Below are 17,820 nucleotides of genomic sequence, written 5' to 3'. Positions count from 1 at the left end.
CCGGTTGATTTTTGTTTAGGGTTAATATGCTATGAGCCCTTCAAACAATACATAATTTGAACTAAATGACAAGTTAAATCCATTTTTTTTAATTAAATTCATAATTTGAAATAATATATGTCTCACATCCATATAAAAAAATTAATCCCTATCTTACCCTTATATATACCCTAAATCTTATAAACTAATTATTTACGTTTCTTCTTCTTCTTCTTCTTCTTCTTCTTCTTCTTCTTCTTCTTCTTCTCCCTTCTTCTTCTTCTTCTCCCTTCTTCTTATTCTCCCTCTTCTTCTTCTCCTTCTTCTTCTTCTTCCTCTTCTTCTTCTTCTTCTTCTTCTCCTTCTCCTTCTTCTTCTCCTTCTTCTCCTTCTTCTGCTTCTCTCCTTCTTCTTCTTCTTCTTCTTCTTCTTCTTCTTCTTCTTCTTCTTCTTCTTCTTCTTCTTCTTCTTCTTCTTCTTCTTCTTCTTCTTCTTCTTCTTCTTCTTTTCTCTGGCTCTCTTTCACTCAATTTCACTCTCTCTCGCACCACTCTATGATTGAAGAAGGTGGTGGCTATGGCGACGACCATGGCAGTGGAGGCGCCGGCAGGGGAAAGGTAGTTATCAAGGTAAGTAAGCGACGACGATGGGATGAGCCGTTGTGGTCAGCGGCGCTCGGAGTTCGAGGGTGATGCTGGCCAGCGGCGGTGCTCGGAGTTCGAGAATGGTGTTGGTGGTCCGGTGATGTTGGGCGAAGGTGATGGCGGCGTGGGTGGGGTGGGTGGTATCCTTAGTGGCGTGGATGGGGGTGGGTGGTCTTTGGCGTCACGGATCTAGGGTTTGGTGGGTGGATCTAGGGTTTGGTGGGATGGATCTAAGATTTTTCGATTTGATGTCTATGGGTTACTATGGGTGTGTGGCGGTTAGGGTTAAAAGGAGATGCTAGGGTTTCAAGAATATGCTATCGGAGATGTCTATGGATTACTACGGGTTACTATGGATTACTACAGTTTCCTATGGATGTCTATACATGACTGAGACCGATTTTTTTTTTTTAAATTCATAATTTTTAATATTACATAAAAAAGAATGGAAAAAATAAATTCCTAAAATACTGAAAAAAAAATGCAAATGAATAATAAAAAATAAAAAAAAAAAGTAATGTGTTCTACGTAAAAAAAAATGTTCGATGCAAAATGAAATGTTAAATGCATAATAAAAAATGATAAACGCAGTTTAAATATTACTTGATGCAAATTTCATATTTTGTGTGTGGAGGACATTTTTGGGATAAAATTTATAAAGGATGTGAAGCAAATGTTTTGTTAGACTTGTCATTTAGTTCTAATAAGTTTTGTCACCAGGGACTTATAACTTAAGGCCCCTTTTGTTTATACTATGTGGAGGTTCGTTTGTTCTTTGCGTGTGTGACGAAGGCTGTTGAGAATTGTGATTCATTATCTGATATATGTGTGGGAGAAAATGAAGACATTTTTTTGGCGTAGTATGTAAATTGATTTGTACTCTTACGTTGTTGTGGTGTGCTAAGCTATCACACCTAGTCGATTTCTGGCCCCTAACGACAGTTTAACCCATGAATATTGTAAAAGACGGGAATCGGGTCGCTGGTAGTTAGGCATCGTCGCACGATAAATCGATGCGGTAGTGGATAATCGTTGATAAATTGGAAATAAGATTATAATACGATAAAACATCCTTAAAAGGTACAAATAAAACGTGGCAGTGGGTAATCGTTGATAAATTGAAAATAAGATCGTAATACAATAAAACATCCTTACAAAGTACAAATAAAACGGTACTTTTTTGCAAAATTAGTTCCTCTAAAAATAACAATTAACATAAATAAAACAAAGCATAAAACTTGTTTTTTTTATTAAAAGCTTAATTTTTGTTTTGGATTAAAAATAAAAATACAAATCGATTTGGTCAATTTGTGCACTGAAGTTTGACACACTTCCAAGGTTTGACCATCTCATCTCGTCTTGGACCGACTCAACCCTTTTTGGACCGCCTCACATGCCAAAACCCGAGTTTTCAGACATTTACACTAAAACGGTAGAGGTACTTGACCACTTCCGCATTAGAGACTGATTAATTAACCGTCTCGGTCAATTTTTAGAACACTGTTTAACTTGATGCATTTATTATATTACATTGAACTAGGATATACCGTATATGTTATTAAGTATAATAAGTTAAAATTTATTCAAAGATCACAAATTTAATTTTCTCGGTAAAATTATACTATACACTATTAAATATGTATATATATTTAGAGTGATGATATTTCTACCTTCAAATTATCTTAATTCACCACCAAATTTATGTAAAATATTATAAATACCCTTCAAATTTCTAATCCATCATCCTTCCTTGTATTCGATTAGGGGCCACTTGATATACACCCCTAATATGGAAAATAAATAGGGATATGTCCATCCCTAATTCTTCCTTTGAGATACCCCTGGAGAGGCAAAAGTACTATTGTGCCCGTATGCGTTATTTTTGCCCAACTACATTCAGTATTTTCGCCAACGGCATTCAGCATTATGGCCAAATGCATTTAGATTTTTGACCTGCATTTTTCATTTTTATAGATTTTTTTATAAAAAAAATATACATGTTTATTTTATTTTTATTCTTTATATGTACCCTCTTTAGTATTTTTTTGCTAATTTTTTAATTTTTTTTTTTATTTTTTTTTTTTTATTTTTTTTTTAATTTTTTTGATAAATTTCATGTACTGAAATTGACTACACATGACTATGTAATACCACAATCATGTATAGTTTATATGTTGTCATGTACTATTTTTTTACCGCAAAGTTATAGTCGATCGATTATGTAAACCGTCGATTTTATAAAAAAAAACTTCATCTACACCAACAAATAAGTTCACAATTTGAATCTTGATATTATAAATTAATTAGTACCCAACAAAAAAATTGAAAAATATACAATAATCAAGATCATTATACATCATAAAATCCACATAGCTTGTATATAAGTTTATAACTATATATTACTATATGGAACTATACATGACTATAGATTTATATAGTTATCTATACGACTAAATTTGACTCAAATCCCACTTTTCAGCACGGGAACGGCTTGTTTTGAACGATGAACACAAAGTCCACTTCGCAAAAACTTACAACATAGCAGTTCAACACCAAGACCTGCAAAAAAGAAAAAGAGTTAAACAAACAACGAAATTTGATTCAAATTTGAATCTGCACACACACACTATCACCTACTGATATACATGCACATCACCAGCATATACTCCTCACATACCTCATACATGACTACATATTACTATATGTTAATATATAGTAAAAATTATAAATCATAAATTTCAAGGGGTAAATCATAAAATTGGACCTAAAAGATTCACCAAGCATACAAAATTTCATTTAATTACTATAGGCATGTCATTCAAATGGCAGGAAAAATTATCAAATTAGAATATTATGTAATAAACTAAAAAATGCACACACAGACACGAAGAACTCGATCAAACACGAAACTGATTAAAAAATCTAACCAATTGAAACAACATATCAGTTGAGTCAAAGAATAGAGTCAAATTAAAGTCAAGTAAAATGACTATGGTGTACTACAAGTCCATATGTTACTAAATATGACCACATGTGACTGCAGTAGTAGATTTACAATAAATCACATTCATCTCAAAAGCACTGAATTGATAGTTGGTGCTATATAATTCATGAACTAACGCATGTTGTTGAATAATAGCAACACACGGACAAAAACATCAGCCACTCTTCATCAAGATTTATCAAATTTAATTTTCTTAAATATTTCCCGAAAACCCGAAAACCAGGAAAATTTGCTACATAGCAGCAGCTAATCTAACAATTGGGATTAAACAACTTCCATCATTTTACTCAAGCTAAACTCTATTCATAAAATTGAACTTCTAATTACGAAACATCTTAATCTCATAAACAAGATTTAAAGGAGAATCATATATATATATATATATATATATATATATATATATATATATATATATAAAGAAAATTAGACAATTCTTAGAATGTTGTCTTCTCTCTCCTCCCAAACCTTAGCTACATAAGTCTCTGCCTTTTCTCACAATGATGTTCGCAAAAAAAATATTTCACTCATGGCAGCTAAAAAAGGAAAATGTTATTAGCCTGATTGATCCTCGACACATCGTAATTATTCCAGCCGATTATGATGAGATGATCATGACTCTTGCTCGTTATTCGAATGCAATTGGAACTTGTATGTTTCGCATCTTTCGATGGACGAAGGATTTCAAGTTTGATAAAGATTGCACAAAAGTAGCAGCATGGATTCGTCTACCGAAGCTTCCTTTTTAATTCTTTAATTTGCCCTATCTTGAACGAATGGGTAATCAAATTGGTAGCTTTCTTAGAGCCGATGCAAAAACCATTAATTATCAAAACCTGATTTACGCAAGAATATGTGTGGACATGAGAGCAAGGGCGGACCCAGGGGCTGAAATATCGAGGTGATTTAAGAGAAGATTTTTTTAGTGACTAAAGTTTACAAAATTAAATGTTGGGGGACGAAAAATGCATTAACTAATATATAAATAACAAATAAAAAAAAAGTAAAAAATAAGAAATCGTTAAAAAAAAAATTCTTGGGGGGCGGGGGGCCACCCCAAGCATATACATGGGTGTGCCCCTGCAAGAGAGGAAAAGGTGGTCACTAAATTTAGAGTGGAAGTTGCACAGAGAGCAGGAGAGATCAAAAGTAGGCAAGAAAAATGTCAACCTAACTTTGGTGGGACAAATGTTATTGAGAATTGTTAGAGTATATTATATTATTAGATATTATAGGATATTAGGATTTTATTATGATTCGGTTACTTAGATTAGTTAGGATTTAGTTATCTAATGAAACTTTATTACCTCGTTTTATTTCTCTATATATATTCCATGCAAATCAACCCATAACACAATGAAAGTTTCTATTCTATTACGTATTATTATTTCTCTCTTTCTCCTATTCTATTCTTCATATATGGTACCAGAGTACCAGGTTTTTTTACCTAGCGGTCTTTCTTCTCTATGGCGGTGACCACCCAATTTTCTCCCTCCCCGTGGTGGTACTCTAATATCTTTCTTCCTAGCCGCCATTTTCTCCTCCCCGTGGTGGTACTCTAATATCTTTCTTCCTAGCCGCCTTTCTTCTCCATGGCGGTGACCACTCAATTTTCTCCCTCTCCGGTGGTGGTACTCTTAATATCTTTCTTTTTCTATCTGTTCCATGAATACCACCCGAATTTTCTCCCTCCCCCGGTGATTCTGTATCTTTTCTCTTCTTCTTCTCCATGGCCTAAAACCTAGCCGCCGCCTCTCTTCTTCTCCATGGCCGGCGACCACCAAACCAACCACCAAACCAATTATCTCCCTCCCGGTGGTGGTACTCTTCTCTCTCTAAGTCTTTTTCTATCAGATCCATGAACACCACCCAAATTTCCTCCCTCCTCCGGTGGTGGTACTCTTGTCTTTTAAGTTATATTATTTTCTGACATCTTCTTCTTCTTAGTCGGTTAATCTAATTTCTCTCTTTCATCTCTATTCTTCTTTGAATTCTTCTCCTCCCCTCTCACGTATCTCTCTTTTTTAAGCATTTCAATAAATAAAATAAAATAAAATAAAATAAATCTCTATGATTTTGGCGAGATATTTTCACCAAGGATTTCACCACTGCTGGATTTCGCGGGTTATTGTCCAGTCTTCACGTCAGATGTCTATTCGTTCCGACTGCAGGAGCGTGTTAGCAAGTGATTGTTCAGTCTTCACGTTCGTCACGTTTCAACTGCGGGGGCGTGTTAGAGTATATTATATTATTAGATATTATAGGATATTATGATTCTATTATGATTCGGTTACATAGATTAATTAGGATTTAGTTATCTAGTGAAACTCTATTACCTCGTATTATTTCTCCATATATATTCCATGTAAATCAACCCATAACACAATGGAGATTTCTATTCTATTACGTATTATTATTTATCTATTTCTCCTATTCTATTCTTCCTATAAAATTCTTCAAATAAAAAGGTTTGTGCCTGTTATGAAGTTTTGGCATTCCAAATAATTTTCATTTTTCCACTTTATCAAATGCTTTGGCATTATCAATTTTAATGGTCATAAACTCGTTTTTCTTTTTTTCTTTTTTTTTTTTAATTTTTTTATTTTATATTTTATATTTTTTTTTGTCCTTTCTTTTTGTGCATGTAATTCATGACTCATGAGATGTAATAATGTTGTCATAAGTATTTCTCCCAGTAACAAAAGCTAGTTGAAGAGGACAGATTAAATTATCTAATAAAGGCTTAAGCATGCGTGCTAAAATTTTGGAAATGATTTTGTAAGATTTTGAATATTTTCTTTTAGTTGTTTCTGATAGTTTTTAGGTGTTTTAGTTTATTTGCGATTAAACTAAAACCAGTTGCATTACCGACTCATACTAGGCTGAGACTTTATTGGTTTTTACCCAACAACCGACCCATTAACGACTATATTTTCAGGCGGATAATAAATTTTTAACCGACCCATTGGATTACGCCGGCATTTTTACCAACACATCTATAAGCGTTGGTTGATGGTTTATGATATCATCAAACTTATGTTGATCGATAATTATCGGTCAACCTCCCATATTAATATTTTTTTTGTTAAAATTATATACAATAAAGGGTGTGGTTTTTTTTTAAATGGATATAGAATGATCAAAATAGTTAGGATTTTAAATTAAAAAAAAAAAAAAAAAAAGTTTGATATAAATCTTCCACCATAAATCGCTACCCATTTCAAAATCGAATATTTGTTTTCTAACCATCAACCGATCCAAAAAGATTCGGTTATAAATAATTTCCAAATTTAAGCAAAATTAATTTGTCGAGTGATTTTTTAGACCGATAATCTACTGACCCAACCGAATTCCAGCCCTAAATGATACAGTTGAGTGTTGACATTATATCGGAAAGAAGTGTGTGGCGCCCCTACTGCCTATCAATTAATTGATTTAAATGCACACTTCAAAATGTATATTGATTCTTATCAACTTTCTAGAATAGATTTGAGTGGTCACGTGAATCCATAAATCTCTAGAGCAATCCACACCTTTCACGACTTCAATTATAAAGGGCATATTGCATGTCACCCCCTATAAATTTCTAATTTCGCACTTTACCCCTCATAAATGAAAAAAGTGAATGTTCCTTCAAAATGTTGTACTTGTTGCACACTGCTCCGACAGCAAAATTTAATAAATTATTAACCGGAATCAAGTGTTTTTCTTTGCACGTTGCCCTTTTAAATGTTATTTTTATTGTACTGATGCCCGTCGAAAATTAACTTTTGGGACAAAGTGCAACCAAAATAATATTTCGGGAGAATTATCTATTTTCTGGATTTTTAGTGGGGAAAGTGTCAAAATGAAAAATTTATAGGCGGTGCTAACTATGAAATAAAAGAGTTCAATTCTAAACCGACTCTACCCCAACCCCGGCCCACTCTCTCTCTCTCTCCTCTCACTCACTCATTCTCTCTCTATAAATATACAGAGTATAGTGTACCAATTTGCAGCTGAATTGAAGTATTTTGGTTTGTAAGAAAAAAAAATGGCGGATGGGGTTGTTTTGCTGGATACATATTTTAGCATGTTTGGGATGAGGGCCAGACTCGCATTAGCCGAAAAGGGTATTGAGTATGAATACAAGGAGGAGAATTTGGGCGATAAAAGCCCGGTTTTGCTCGAGATGAACCCGGTTCACAAGAAAATCCCGGTTCTTATTCACAATGGAAAACCGGTTTGTGAATCTCTGATAATTGTTCAGTATATTGACGAGGTGTGGAAGGATGATAATTCTCCATCTTTGTTGCCTTCTGATCCTTACCAGAAAGCTCAAGCTAGATTCTGGGCTGATTTTGTTGACAAAAAGGTACTACTTTTTTTGCCTTGTGTACTACTATTCTTTGATTTATTTTATTTTATATTTTTTTAAGGGCAAATTACGGTTATCCCGAGTAATGGCCAAAATATGGAAAAATAACTGCTATTATTTGGATAATTACAGCCACCGCCTTCTTTTAAATATTTTTAAATAAAATTTATGTAATTCGGTTATTTACCGTACCAAATCGTATATTCAGTTCGGTTAACCGTATAAAATGTTGGCGTACCGAAATTTTGGTTCGGTTTTCCCGATTTAACACCCTGAAATTTACCACCGAGCCTGGAGGGGTTTTTTCGTAAGATAATACATAGTTGAAGAGAGTGGCTGCAATTACCCAAACAAAAGAATAGAAGAGGGAGTTTTTATAATTTGATCGTAACTCAGGGTGGCCGTAATTTGCCTTTTTTAATTTATGCTTGTTTGGTTTGGGTGACATGATATAATTAAATAAGATATAATATTTGGATGATGTTGTAATTTTATTGGGAGTCGATTAAATAACACGAATTTTGGATCGGATAAACCATCGACGAACAATACCAATATTAGGTCTCGTTTTTATTATTTCTCGGAAACGAATTCGTGTTTGATAAGCTTTTGAAAAATAACTCCTGCAACAATTTCAAAAGTTTCTCTCTACTCCAACAAAATTTGACTACTAATATAAAAAAAAATTGACTTAATTGACTTTCATTTAACTGCTACACTATAAAATGTTTTCAATAAAAACCAAACAAACGTCACTTCATTTTTTTAATTTTTGTTATAAAATATATTTTTCCAACACTTTTAAACATGATTTGACCGTACTAGTGTATTTTGTTTCCTATCAAATTGTAAACGAACATTACTTTCATTCTCAAATTATTCTCTCAGGCCATATTTCCCCAAAATAAAAATGAAAATTTTTAAATAACTCCTAAACGAATCCGGACATTATCGATCAAATGACCAATTTCTCGTTGTTATTAAATTTCTTGTGAGTAAGTCATCAAGTAATTTACAAGAAGTGAAAATATGGCCTATACGTTACAAAGTCCTGTGTATTTTATAATTTTCAACTCAATATTCAAATTAGGTGTATGACGCTGGAAGAAGATTGTGGACAACTAAAGGAGACGAGCTAGAAACGGCAAAGAAAGATTTCATCGAAGCCCTCAAGTTATTGGAAGCTGAGCTTGGAAAGAAGCCGTATTTCGGAGGTGAAAATTTCGGGTTTGTGGATGTGGCATTGGTTACTTACTCCAGCTGGTTTTACGCATACGAAACATGTGGCAATTTCAGTGTCGCAGAGCACTGTCCTAAATTGATGGAATGGGTGAAAAGGTGCATGGAGAAAGAGAGCGTCTCCAAGTCGTTGGCCGATCCTAAGAAGGTTTACGATTTTGTTTTGTTCTTGAGGAAGAAACATGGCCTTGAGTAAGTCGTATGGTTCTTGTGTGTTTAGATCGTATCTATATATGTTGTATGGCTATCTATATATATTGTCTATGTGCTTGCGGTGTGTGTGTTTTTCGTTGTTCCCGTTTTTTTTTTGTTGGAATAATGAAGGCGTTTGTGCCTTTTTATGGTATAGTAAGCGTGGTTTACTCGGTGGTGAACCGCGCGATGCTAGACATTGTTACGAGACGCATGTTTAGTTTTTTTATTCGTGTTGATTTTTGTTTATGTTATGTGGATCGTTCGTTTTTTTCTTACTGCGTGAAACGAAGGCAGTTGTGAACTGTGATTCGTTAATTGATATATGTTTGGGCGAAATTGAAGACATTTTCGTAGCGTAATTTGAATTGATATTACTCGACTATATAAATTATTTGAAAATACACTCTTACTCTGTTGTGTTGTGTTGTATTGTACTAAGCTATCACAATTAACACCTAGTCGCAGGTAGTTAGGCATCGCCGCACGATTAATCGATGCGGTGGTGGATAATCGTCGATAGATTGAAAATAAGATTATAATACAATAAAAATCCGTACAAAGTACAAATAAGATGTACTTTTTTTTGCATAATTATTCAGAGTTAATAGCATAGAGCCCCCTGTGTAATTTCGAATTGCCAAAAAAGCCCTCATGTTAACAAAATTAACAAATAACCCCCTATGTTGTGTTTTGTTTAGCATACTGTCCCTTATACGAGATTCTGCTATTGACCAAGTTGAAATGACAAGATTACCCCTACATTAAATAGAATAAATTACCTCCCAAACTTAAAAATTTTCACTTCAGTCTCACCATACAAACAAACTAGAATCACGTGAAAAGGAACAAAAAATATATATAATAACAAAAAAGAATTAGTAAAAAAGAAAACAGAACGAGGCATCATGTTCATAGATATCTGACTTGTTCCTTCAGAGATAAATTGATGGATCATCCATTATCGGAATCTTTGTTAAATATGTGGACGTTGTTGTGGTTGCACTTACGAGGGAGGGTTAGGGCGCGATCTAGGATTTGGTTAGATCGGCAGAGACATGATGGAGTGGACGGTCGTGGTCCTAGTGGGCAGCGGCGTGGTGTGGCGAGGCGGGGCGGCAGAGCCGAGGTGGCAAGGACTAAGGAGAACTTAGGTCTGATGGAGAAGAGGGCTTATTTGAAAATGCCATGGACTGAATTCAAATTTTTTTTAAACTTCATTTTAGTGCTTATAAAATTTTCGGGGTGATTTTGTAATTCTTGAAATTATGATTAAGGGTAATTAGGTATTTTTAGGTCAAAAAACGCAACCCCGGTTGCATAATGCATGCGTGCAGCGCACGATTCGCTGTCAAGGGGCTTAACGCCTTTGACTAACTTTCATAAAGGGGCTTTTTGCTAAATTTTTTAACATGGGCACTTTTTCGGAAATTAGAAATTACACATGGGAGGTTCTTGCAAAAAAATCCAATTATTCATGAACATTGCAAGCATATATCATTAGGTCCTCTAAAAATAACAATAAACTTGAATAAAACAAAGCATAAAACTCATTTTCTTTTATTAAAAGCGCAGTTTTTGTTTTGGATTAAAAACAGAAATAAAAAACAAATAAAATACAAATACAAATTGATTTTTGGCCATTTTTATCATTAAAGTTTGACCCGCCTCCAAGGTTTGACCATCTCAACCCTTCTCGGACCGTCTCGAATCACCTCACACGCCAAAACTTGAATTTTCTGACCATCACACTGAATTCGTAAAGGTATTTGACCACCTCCACATCAGAGACTGATTAATCAACTGTCTTGGACGATTTTTAGAACATTGTTTAACCCGATGCATATATTAAGCTACATTGAACTAGGATATACGTTATTAGTCCGCATAGCTATAGCTCAACTAGTTTCGGGTGGTAAGTTGGTGCAAGGTCATAGGATCGAATACTGACAGCCGCATAACAGCTGCAATGTGAGAATTTCAACTCCAGTGAGGGTAGTTTCTTGTGGACATCAAGTCATGATCCGCTACCCTAAAGGGCCATTGAGCCACCATGAGTTAGATTCCTCTATCGAATACTTATCGAGAGCTAAGGGATGGGAGTCCTGAGGACGAGGAATTTCGCGTTTTGGTGCAAGGATATACATTATTAAGTATAATAAGTTAAAATTTATTTAAAGATCACAAATTTAAATTTCTTGGCAAAATTATACAAACTATTAGATATGTACGTATATTTATTATAATATTATACATAATAATTAATAATCTCAGCACACATACTGGTAACAAAATTCAGTTGCAAAATTAAAAGGGGCTCTTTGAAATAATTACATGTTTCTTTTGTTTGAACTAGATCGATCCCAATTCCCACCATATTTTTATTGGGGTAAAAAAGCAATTTGCCCTTATACTTAATATCCTTTTGCATTTTGCCCCTTAAACTTAAGATCGTTTTGCAATTTGCCCCTAAATAAAAAAGTTTGCACGTTTATATTTGAACTCATTAATTTGTTGCAGGATGCCCGCAAACTACTTTTCACGCAAATTTTGGCCAGAATATTTAACACATGCGTTGCACGTGAGATTTGCAGGGATAAATCTCACGTGCAACGCATGTATTAAATATTCCGGCCAAAATTTGCCTGAAAATTAGTTTGGGGGCAGCGTGCAGCGAACTAACAAGTTGAGGTAAAAATGTGCATTTTTTTTTATTTAGGGGGTAAAGTGTAAAACAGCCCTAAATTTAGGAGGCAAACTGTTTTTTCTATCCTTTTTACTAGGCTCCTTCAACCCTACATCCGGTGATAAACACCAGGTGGGTCTTGTGTTGCCATGTGTCCTTTTCTCATTTTTCTAAAACCCCTAAAGGTAAACTCAAGCGTGAAAATATATTATAAAATAATAAATGACACGTGTCAGCAGATGACCCACCCGGTATTTATCATCGAGTGTAGGATCGAAGAAGTTCTTTTTACTAATACGAAGACCCCTTATTTTTCATAATATCATACTTACCTCTTCCCCTCTACTCACTACTCATATCTGGTTCCATTTTTTATTTATTTACTTATTATCTCATTCTTGTGGCAGGTTTAGCTAAAATTGTGGTTAATTAGTGTAATCGAGTAATAAGATCATAATTGATTGGCATGGCAGACTACTAAAATGGTAAAAATGACCTTTATTCTTTATAGTCCTATCGATAACATCGCATATAATTCAAGCATTTAAATTTATAAAGGATCTTGCTATTTGCAGTGGGAGTTTTACTAAATGCGGCGGAATCTTATTCATTTGATTTTTTTTTTTTTACTTTGAAATTCTCTCTCACTCTCCCAAACCCTCGTAACACATTCAAACTTCGAAAAAATCTCGGCTTCCAATCCGTAGCGTGCGACTCTCGATTATGGTATTTTTTTTCCTAATCTTAGTGCTTTCAATCAATTTCATTTACAATTTAGTTAAAATGCGTGTTTAGGATTAGATATAGTGATTTTTCGAGAAAAAAAAGTGGTTGTTTCATGTTCTAAAGCACGCAATCCTGAATTGTTTTTGAAGGTTTAGTTCTCTAGATCATGAAACCCTGAAATTTTTTGAAGGTTTAGTACTTTAGAGCACGAAACATAGAAAATTTTGGAGGGTTTCATGCTCTAGAGCACTAAACCTTCAGATTTCCGTGCTCTAGAGGAAGAAAACCCCAGGGTTTTCGTTATGTGGATGACTAAACCTCTAATTTTTTTGAGGTTTCGTCTTTTGTAGGACGAAACCCTCAATTTTCAACAATTTCAAGGAGTATCATTCTACAAAAAATGAAATCCCTTTTTTGTTCTACTATCATGATCGTTTTACCTCGTAATAGTAATCGGGATCGGCCATTGAAGTTGTTGCTGTTGCTCGGCAGCAAATTTGTCAAACGACCTTCAGATTCTTATATTTTGATTTTTTTGAGTTGAGAGAATGTCTATTTTTTTGGAAAATTAGAAAAAGGAGAAATTAGACTACGCTGCAAATAAGCCAATTTCAATAAAAGTCTGGCTGCAAATAGCATTTCAAATTTATAAAGAAAAATAATCGATAGTTCGTTGAAAGTCCTTTCACTAGTACCATTTCATCGCTATATTAAGGATTATAATTTTCATTAATACGATAAACTTAATAAATAAATAAAAGAAGAAAGAAAAAAACAAAACAAAACCAAAAACTAAAAACAAATCTTTTATGTGCATTAATTCCCACAAATCCAGCACCAACAAAAAATTGCATCAACCACAGCAAAAATTGGTAAAAATCCGCAACCTACAATCCTAAAATCTCATTAACCAAAAAAATCATTATATACTTGCAATACAGTACAACTACGTACTAAAATCCTAGTATTCAACTATTGATTTGTGACATTCAATATTAAAGTAATGATAATCAACTACGAAATTCTTAGTAGTCTGCTTTGAAATTGTGAATCAACTACTCCCATTATTCCATATTGTTTTGAGTAGTTGCTCGTATATTAAGAAACTCAATAAATATGCATATATTATTCCAAAAATAACATCGTAAATACGAAACTACCCTTGTCATCAATTACTTTTCAACTAACTAATTAAGAGTGATAAGGGGCAAAATTGATAAAATGCAATTTATTCTTTATTAAAACTCTAAAATGACAAATAGGACAAAAAAAAAAGCAACCTGAAAAACAAATAATATGAGAAAGAGAGATCAGTACTTAATTTGAGAACATGCTAAATTATTAACTCGATAATTTAATATTTCGTTAAAATAATAGAAATTTGTTAGTATTGTATTTCTAATTGCAAAGGATTCTCATTGCTTGCTTTTGTATGAATCGTGGTTCCCTTTTATCTTAATTTTTTGTTCTAGGGTATATTACAACCAAACCCCTGAGTTATGGTCAAATTACGAAAATCTTCTTTCTGTTTGGGTAATTACAACCACCCCTTCAACTATAAATCTTCTTACACGTCCATCCCTGCAATTTCAAATTTAGTGGAATCTTAAAGATTATATGGAATATTCTCAATTTTAGACCCGTTTTATCCCATTCGAGCTCCACATCTTGAAGCTATATGAGTATAAGATGTGTTTTTTGGCTTGTATATATCATAAACTGTATTTCTGTATAAAACAAGTACAAACTAGAGAACATTCCACGTAATATAGATGATTATGTTGAATTTGACACCATAATAATAGAAATGTAAGAAGAGTCATAATTGAAGGATAGATATAATTATTCAAACATAAGAATTTTTTTCGTAATTTTTTACCAGGGTAGTTGTCATTTACCCTTTTTTAATTTATTGAAAAATAGTATTACATGGAGAACAAGATTCAAAGTGGTCAATTCCAAAAAGGAAAGAACAAAAAATGAAAGATGATATTATTAATTTATTATGCACTTTTCTATGGCCCAATGAAATCACGTGCTTCTATCTTTAAGAACTCATTTGGCTTTACAGAATTTCTGACAAGGCTTTAGTAGGACTGTCTGTACATCCGATTATGTATGTACTTACGTCACATCTATATCACCAAAATAAAAAAAAATAAAAAAAGTTTATTTGGAGCTTTATTTTTAAATAGATTAGTTGGCACTACAAAATAAAATCTCTTGAGTGACAACACTTATTTTTATGTAGTTAGATAAAAAGTGTTGTTACTAACGGTGTGTTGCTAATGCTCTATAGTGACAATAAATAAGGATTAAGTGACAACAAAAATAGCTATTAGTGACAATAAAAAAGATATTGTCACTTAATGTGTTGCAACTTTTGCATTTGTCACAATTGGGGTGTCGCTAATGCAACTTTTTCTTATAGTGTGAATGCCCCTAAAAACTATTTTCTATAATGAATATGACGTTGGCGACGGCGGCTATAGCGTTGGCGGCGATAGTGGTGGTGGATCTAGGGTTTCATATTAAATGTGTGTGGATCACTACAAATGATTCTGAATAACTGTGAGGGTCCATTTGGATGGAGAGATTTGGGGAGGGATTTGATTTCGAGAATGGATTTGAAATGACTCCAATTTTGGAGTCATTTGAAATCCATCACTATTGCTCCAAAATCAACTAAAAAGGATGGGTGGGGATTTGAAATCCATCTCCAAATCCCTCAATTTATTATGGATTTGAAATCCCTCCCCCAAATCCCTCCATCCTAGGGGTGGTAAACGAGCCGAGCCGGCTCGCGAACTCGACGAGCCGGCTCGAAAAAGCTCGAACTCGAGCTCGGAATTTTCGAGCTCGAGCTCGAGCTCACGAGCTCGAGCTTCGGACGAGCTCGAGCTCGAGCCCAAAAGTAGTTGTTCGACAGCTCGCGAGCCGGCTCGCGAGCTGCCTTCTATTTTATTTTTTTTTTTTTTTTTTTTCTTTATATATATATATATATATATATATATATATATATATATATATATATATATATATATATATATATATATTATTCTTATTCTTATTATTATTATTATTATTAACTAAATAGTAAATAGTCTATAATAATAAATATATCTAGTATTTAAATAAAAACAAATCTATATTACTTAAATAATTCATAATTATATAAAATATTATAATAATAATAATAATAATAATAATAATAATAATAATAGAAAAAAAATATATATATAACTAGAGTTCATTATTTATTTTATAATTTTTTTTATTTTCCTATGAATAATTTCTAATAAAAAAAAATTAATAAAAAAATTAAATAATAATAAAAAAAAAAAAAAAAAAAAAAATTAATAAGCCTGAGCTCGAGCTCGAGCTCGAGCTCGCCAAAATTGGCTCGAGCTCGAGCTCGAGCCAAAAAAAATTGGCTCGATGAGCTCGAGCTCGAGCTCGAGCTCGGGAACATGGACTCGAGCTCGAGCTGGCCAAAAGAGCCGAGCTCGGCTCGAGCTCGGCTCGTTCCCACCCCTACTCCATCCAAATGCACCCTGAGTGTCTGCATATGGATGGTGACTAAGGTTCAGATGGAGGCTAGGCTTTTCAAATTGTGTGAGTACGAATGACTAAAGATGAATACGAATTACTGTGAGTTCTTTTGTTGTCTATGTATGACTACAGTCAGAAGGACAAAAAAAAAAGACATTTTATTTTTATAATTTTCAATATTATATAAAAAAAATAGATTTTTATAATAAGGAAAAAAAAAAGTGTTCTGCTGAATTCTTTTAACAAAAATGGTAGATGTAAAATTGTAAATATTGAATGAAAAATACGGTTTGAATGTTACTTGGTGCAGATTTCATTCGTATTTTGATCGTGGGCAATTTTAAAATGAATTTAGTAAATGATCTGAAACAAAAATTTAATTTAGCTTGTTATTTAATTTTAATAAATTTTATCATCGGGCATCTATATCTTAAGAGGTCCGTTGATTTAATTTGTTCATATAATTATGAGCTATTTCACGAAAGTGGGTGCATCCACATATTTATGAAAAAAAATTAAAAAGAAAAAAAAAAAAGAAAAAAAATGAAATTCATATTACCACTTGCGACAAATAACATACAAGTAGTTTGATTAACCCGATGATCCTTAATCCTTAATCCTTATAGAGAACAATATCTTTCGGTTCTTTTTTTTTTCTTTTTTTCTTTTTTTCTTTTTTTTTTTTTTTTTTTTTTTGTTATGGAGAACGACATCACATTTAATTTGAATTTTATATCGTCAATATTATATATTTGTAATGGTACATTTTATAATGAATGTATATAGATTTTTTGAGACGTTTTCATCCAACTAAAGTTTTTTTTTTTTCTTTGATTATTAAACTAGAAAAAATAAAACAGTGCATGTGATACCTCTAATTAGTTATGTTATCCACAGCCTACCAAAATCAATTTATATTTTTGATACAATGTATACACATTCTTATAAGGATAAAGTATAAATAACCCTTCAAGATATCCCTAAATTATAATTGCGAAAAAAAAAAAAAGTTTTACATTATCTAGACAAATTACAAAGTGAACTTTGCGACACACCCCATGATATAAGGATCGTAATTGAAGGGTGTGTTTGCGACACATCCCATAATTCAGGGGTGCAAAGTGAACTTTACCCTATAAAAAAAATTGTGCTTGCGACCAAGTTGTAAGTGAAGAAATCGGGAAATTAGATTCAGCACCGAGTAATTATTAACCATGGATGAGTTTAAGTAATCATCCACTAAGCACCTATAAATATAAATATGTTTAATTATGGGCAGATATAAAATTAACAATCACCTGGTCATGTAAATAACCCAATGTAGCATCTAATTCACACATTAGAAGTAATTAATTGCACACAAGAGGGAATATTAATAATTAAAATATACACAAGAGGGGTTCTTTATAAATATTTTATCCTATGTTCAAATCTAAACCAACCC

At 33.1% G+C, this 17,820-nt stretch overlaps 1 protein-coding gene across 1 annotated transcript; it reads left to right on the top strand.

Annotated features, from left to right (window-relative positions):
* The first annotated feature begins 7,143 nt into the window (after positions 1-7,143).
* LOC105970370 (putative glutathione S-transferase parC) lies at positions 7,144-9,751 on the top strand. The gene is made up of 2 exons (XM_012995178.2): positions 7,144-7,978; positions 9,072-9,751. Exons 1-2 carry the CDS (start codon positions 7,658-7,660, stop codon positions 9,414-9,416), a joined length of 666 nt encoding a protein of 221 aa, XP_012850632.2. The 5' UTR covers positions 7,144-7,657; the 3' UTR covers positions 9,417-9,751.
* The last annotated feature ends 8,069 nt before the right edge of the window (positions 9,752-17,820 follow it).

Source organism: Erythranthe guttata, chromosome 8, assembly GCF_056151865.1.
Source record: "Erythranthe guttata isolate IM_541 chromosome 8, IM_541, whole genome shotgun sequence".
NCBI lineage: Eukaryota > Viridiplantae > Streptophyta > Magnoliopsida > Lamiales > Phrymaceae > Erythranthe > Erythranthe guttata.
Note: the sequence above shows the minus strand (reverse complement) of the source record. Positions and strands in the feature narration are given on the sequence as shown.